The following is a 6169-nucleotide window of genomic DNA, read 5'->3' as shown; positions in this document are numbered from 1 at the left end:
TAAAATTTTAATGAATTTTGAACTTTTTATTGCTTTATTATAGAGGGGATGTCAAAAAGTCTGGGTTGGGGACAAGCCCAAAACAATGAAATTCTTGCACATTTTAATTTTCAACACACTGAAAAAGTATTAAAATGTCATCATTGAGGCACAGTTATTTTTTTCATAGCTACTAGAACCTAACTCTAACAAATGCAACATTTTTTTTTTCTAAAAAACATTTTTTTCTAGAAAATCTACCCTGGGGACAGAAAAACTCCCTTAATTGAAGAATCGCCCAAATACATCTACTGTGACTTTATGCTTCTGTGGAAATCAATAATGTACAGTGTTGGTTTTGGTCTCAGATGTCTACTTATTTTGCTTAATTTTGTCTCTTAGTATTGTCAGAAGCGGGTGTTACGCCAGGTTATGCCCCACCCTTGGGTGGCCCTAAGGGACATACAACACTCCACCAGTGACCCAAATCAGACTCACAAGACACCTCTAAAACAACGAAGGCTTTATTTAACTTAAATATGCAAAACCAATAGGACACAAAAAAAAAAAACGACAAGCAAAGAAAAAAAAAAAAAACAAAAAAACCCCGACTGACAGGCAACAAGACCAGCGGTCCCCATACTGGAAGCCTTAGCCCCTTCTGATGCCGGTACCAGAGCTTTTAAACCATTCTGTCCCAGGCCAGGTGCTTCTCTTAGAGTAGTAATCAGGAACATCCTGGGCGGAGCAACAGGGGAAACAGGACAGGGAAAGGACACAAACGCCAGGAACACAGGCTGCCGTAACAAGGGTATCTCCTCTTACTTAAAGTGTTTATGAATTTTTTATTTGAACTTTGTGTTTGAATTTTTTATTTGTGTAAAATAACTACGACTGTTAAAGTTGCCATGGTAACCAATAGTTGGGCACTGGTACGTCCACAAAACCTGTTCGGCTTTCGGTCCGTTTGCTAAACTTTCCGAGGTGAAACAAGTAAGTTTTGCTCAGCTGTCATTGATCAACTGAAACGACTGGAAAATTAGCTTAATGCGAAAGTGGAAGAAGTTTCAAAATTCAGATTATCTGCTTCAGTTTTAATCGGTAACGCTACATGAACTACCATTACTAACGTTATTTAAACTGAGACAAGTAACTGACAACAGTGGCGACGTTAAGGTATCTCTTGTTCGGTCGTTTAACGAGGGTTCAACTCTGACCTCGCCTCGGCTAACTAGAACAAACTGTACATACTGTGTTTGTTGGGTTTAACCATGGATGCGGTTGTAAAATTCACAAGTCAAAGTCAAGGAAGAGACCGCATTTTAAGGTAAGTCAGAGTATTCGTGATATGAACTTAAATGTCGACAGTTAATTTTGCTAGTAGTAACATGAAGTTAGGTTACTAGGTCGGCGTGGAGCAAAGGCAGGGTGTGCTTGAGAGCTCGTCACTGAATATCAACTTTCCATTTCACATTCTCTCCGTGTTTTTTCCTTATTTCAGAGCAACCCAATATGCGTGTGCACTGTCGATATATCTACTCCGAGACAACTCGGAAAGAAAGGACCTTGTGGCAAAACTTAAAAGTCTGGAAGCCAACATGAGTGCAGGACGAAAATGTGAGTATAACAGCAACTGTGAAGTGAAGGAGGAGGGGTCACTGAGTAGTTGGACAGCGTATTAAGTGGGATTTTGTAATCCCAGGGATCACAAAGTGGTTTTATTAGGTCCCCAACAAAATATAATAATAGAATAATTTAATAAAAAAAACTAAATAATTAAAATTTATTCCAATTGACAATATTCTACAAAGGCTATTATAGGCTTTCGCATGTACTGTGTTCTAAAGTTCTAAAATTAAATATTAGAAACCGGACTGTGCTTACTATAAAGATCCTTGGTATAAATCTTTTTTTGCCAAGTAGTATTTGCAGAGGAGCAGACACACTTCACAGTAATTTTTCTGCCTTTTGCTTTCCATAAAGACATGATCCTCTGCCTCCAAGTCAACATCTCCTCTTTTAGTGTTCTGATACCTGCCTTGATTTATCACAGTTTTAAATAAAAAGAGAGGGAGTTTCTTAAATAACTCCTCACTGTTGGGCTGCACACATCACTACCTTTTTAATTCCATTTATCCCTTGATTATTATTTTGATGAATTTTTAGCCTATTGAGTGTGAAAATGCCTCTTAGAATTTCCCAGAGCCCAAGGTAGTTTTGTGTTTAGAAATATATAAAATGGAGAAAAGCAGCAAGTCCTCACATTTGAGAAGATGGAACTAGCAAACTTTTTTTATGCTTGATAAATGACTTGAACAATTAATTAATCATGAACACTGGTTTTGATGAATTTCTTGTCAATTAACTTATCATTACACTGCTAGCTTTACATTTTTGCAACATGCAATTGCAGCTTGCTCTACTACTTGCTCTTCCTTGTTTTCTCTGTGGTTTCCCTACTGCTTGCAAATATTGTTCCAAGCCAGAATATTGATTCCTAATAATGTTAGTTTAGTTATCCTTCTACATGGTTACCATTAGTTTTAGAAACTCGCATATGGAGTGAAATGAATGAATATATAATAGCACTGTGGTCGGTCTGCAGCATAATAATCTGAATTCATTTATTTTCTTCTGAAGTGACTCAGCAGCTGTTACATTGCCCTCAAAAACCCTGTCTCGCTGTTTCTCTATAAACACAATATCAACTAGGATGAACTCTTGACTGACCACTCTTTAAGGCCAACAAGACAGAAGCTGAGTCACAGGAAACAACAAGTCGTTTGACTTTCTCTGCCTTCCATCAGGCTTAGTCTGTCAATAATTCAATCATCTTAACTGTTTTAAGAAAACATTTGAAAGCACCACTTTTGTTCAAGGAAACATAGTTAGATTAGTAAAAGAATAGAATAAAACAGAGCTTCTTCCAGACATTGTCAAAACCAAGCAATTGTTCATAAGTGCCACTGATCATTTGATGGTAAAACATATAAACCTTATCTACTATTTTAGTGTGGAATAATTACACACTACACAGCACTGGGTTTCCATGGGCATTAATATCAAGAAAAGGTTATACAATATTAACACTTGTATCCAAATATGATATCACAAATCAGGAAAAGTTGTGACATATAAGATAATGACATTAAGGCAAGATGTGTATTTTCAACTAAATCACATGCATAATGTGGTAAAAAAGTGACAAAAATTAGCTAAATGAGTTGGATGCATAACCTTCTAAACTATTACTGCTGTACCAGTGTGTACCTCAGGAAATTGTTTAGCAGAGCTGGTATGCCATCCAGATTCTACACATCCTGTATTTAGTTTAATTAGTCAGTGATGGCCTAAACGTTAGCCATGTTCATTAAATATAGGGCAGTGAATAGCACCTACTTCTTTTTTACTCAACATTAATATATATTTCATAAAAGTTTTGTTACTCTTGTAAAGCTGATGAAATCTCCATTCAATTTTTCATGGTTAGGGTTGTAAACTGTCTACATACTGATTTCCTCCAAAAACACTGACACACAGCTATTTTGCAAAGATCTATTGTGACAATGAATATACACAAGCTGATGTTACACAACACATTTTTGGCTCTTCTGTGTGTCCAATCACTTTACTGTTCTCTCTAAAAGTGCATAACATTTATTTATACATTTTTTTTAAAGCTTTTTTTTGCCATCCATGTGTCTTTAACCCATGGGATTAGACAAAGTTAAAGGCTGTTGTGGCTAAATTGAAGTGTTGTAGCTTTTTCTTTTTCACCACTGAGTTGAGATTGACACTGTGTGGGTGATTGCACTGTGTGCTGAGACGTGGACCTGCAGCAACACTAATGACCCTGAGACTGGCCCAGACAGTTCATAGATCGGTTTACTATACTCATATTCTGGAACTTTTTGAACTTTGACACATTATGGTTATTGTATGAATTTTAATTTTTCAGAGCCTGACTTGATGAGCTCCACATTATGGATAAGGCACAAGTCAGGCAAGAAAGACCTTGCCCCTCTTTATCTGTTCCATTAGAGCTGTATCAGGGCTTGGGCTGGGCCAAAGAGAACAGGCCTCTCTCTGTTGGTGCACCACTTAATTATCCCTTCACTGCATCAGAGCTGCAGCCACAGGGCTCTATTGCCTCTATGTCTGGCCTGCCTGTGGCTAAAAGAAACGGGCAGGTCTCACAATTTATAAATAGAGCTTCTAGGAGGAGGATTTACTTGTAGATAATACCATAACATGCTTTCTGAAATGTTCCGAAAGCAAAATATGCAAGGAAGAGCCTCAGCCAGAATTGGTACGATTGCAATATGTAAACACACTGAGTAACCATGACCTCCTGCAATAAGATGCTGTAGTTGAGTTTAAATCACTTAACTGCTATCCGTAGCAGACTGCTCCTGTGAACTGTTGGCCTGACATTTCATATTAAATTGATTACTGCGCTAATACATTGTTCTCTTCCTCCTTTGTCAGTGTTCAGGCTGGGAAACACAGTAAATTCCATTGAGGCTGCTAAGCGAACCATGCAACTCTCTGACCGAGTGCTGTGCCTGTGCCTTACTGCGGCCAACTTCAACCGCGCCCTCTACTTTATCTGTGACAATCTACTTTGGGCCAGAGGTGTCGGTCTTATCCGCGATATCGACAAGGAACGTTGGAGCCTAAACGCCTCTCGCTGTTACTTCCTCTCGCTAGTTATGAATCTGACCAGAGACGTTTACCTGGTCCTCCAGTTAATGATGCAGAGAGCAAGAGATAAGCATTTTAGACAGAAAATGGATCAGCATCTCAGTGAGAGTCCTGAGCTGGCTGAATCTGTCATTCCTCAGCTGGATGCTTTGCTCTTTTTGCTTTTGGAGAGTCTAAAATCACACCCGGCTGTTGCTTTGGACACGGTGAAAAACATTTGTGATCTCTTCATTCCCTTAGACAGGTTGGGTATTTACCGGTCAAATGCAGGAGTGGTTGGATTTTGCGGCCTGATATCCTCACTGATTGGGATTGTAACCCTCACACAGCCCAAGTTGAGAATCAAACCATGATAAGGAAGGTGGAGATAAACCTTAATGACTAACTGCAGATCAGAAGGTTAATTATGGCAAGTGTTGAAAAGGATTTAGTGTCATTAAGCTGGAGCTGTAAAGGCGGACTGAGGTTAACCTGCTGCACAACGAGATTAGGCAACACACCACAGGCACATTTTGTAATATTTATGGTCAGCACCAAACTCATCCAGCAATAACTGAAGGGCTTACTAGTTTTTGATGGAAGTTTAAAACACTGGTTTCAAAGGGAGCAAATCAAGTTTATATAGTATCCTTGTTTATTTTTTATTTTAATTTTTAATTTAATTTTTTTTTTTTTTTTTTTAAAGAGCCAAGGCTTAACCTTTGTGCATTCCTCTCTTATTCAACTCTGCATTTCACACCAGCAATTTTGCAACTACTGTACTTGCGAAATAAGGGCTTCTTAATGATGCAAGCTTTTATATCTGCTTTTTGAATTTATCTTAAGGTGTCTTAAGGCATAAGTCTGGGTGGTGTCACTTTTAAGACCATTGTCTGTCTCTGCTCTGTATTTTGTGATAATATGCTGCTAAAAGTTTCACCCCTATCATTCTAGTGATGAATAAGCTGCTTCTCAGCCAAAAGTGCTTCTAGAGGGGATAAAGCAGCTAAGAGATTTAAGGGAGTTAACTCAGCTGTTTATTTATTTACTCTGCCATTCAAGACATAGCCTGGACTTTGGCTGTCAACAGATTATACTGTTTGTTAATTTAAAGAAAAGTATAAAGAAAATGAGTCCAAAAATATGAAAATGAAAATAGTGTTACTAATTGAAAAAATGTGTTTACAATTACATTCTTAATATATTGTGTAGGAATTGTATACATGTGTATGTATGTATTTTTAATCTTTGTGATGCAGACAAAACAAGTGTTCTGGGATTAACTAGAAAAACATAACCATAAAGTTGCAGTAGCATTTATTATCACATTTAACGGTGTCACCCACTTCAGATGACTAAATGTTTTCACTTTAATGTTGATTGAAAGGTTAATAAAACACTATATAATAAACATAACAATTAATTAAATTTGTGCTTTTTAAAAATTATTTATTTGTATTTCAATGATGTGAACAATTTATTAAGTACCTGAGTAGTGATCATTGAA

The 6169-nt window shown here is 37.3% G+C and overlaps 1 protein-coding gene across 1 annotated transcript; it reads left to right on the top strand.

Moving 5' to 3' along the window:
* The first annotated feature begins 808 nt into the window (after positions 1-808).
* On the top strand, positions 809-6107 carry pex11a (peroxisomal biogenesis factor 11 alpha). The gene is made up of 3 exons (XM_023422372.2): positions 809-1306; positions 1481-1596; positions 4468-6107. The coding sequence occupies exons 1-3, from the start codon at positions 1251-1253 to the stop codon at positions 5034-5036; spliced, it is 741 nt and encodes a 246-aa protein (XP_023278140.1). The 5' UTR covers positions 809-1250; the 3' UTR covers positions 5037-6107.
* The last annotated feature ends 62 nt before the right edge of the window (positions 6108-6169 follow it).

The sequence above is a fragment of the Seriola lalandi genome, unplaced genomic scaffold (genome assembly GCF_002814215.2).
Source record: "Seriola lalandi dorsalis isolate HSWRI2012SDOR001 ecotype SW California unplaced genomic scaffold, Sedor1 jcf7180002054682, whole genome shotgun sequence".
NCBI classification, from domain to species: Eukaryota; Metazoa; Chordata; class Actinopteri; order Carangiformes; family Carangidae; genus Seriola; species Seriola lalandi.
This window is presented reverse-complemented; position numbering and strand designations above follow the sequence as displayed.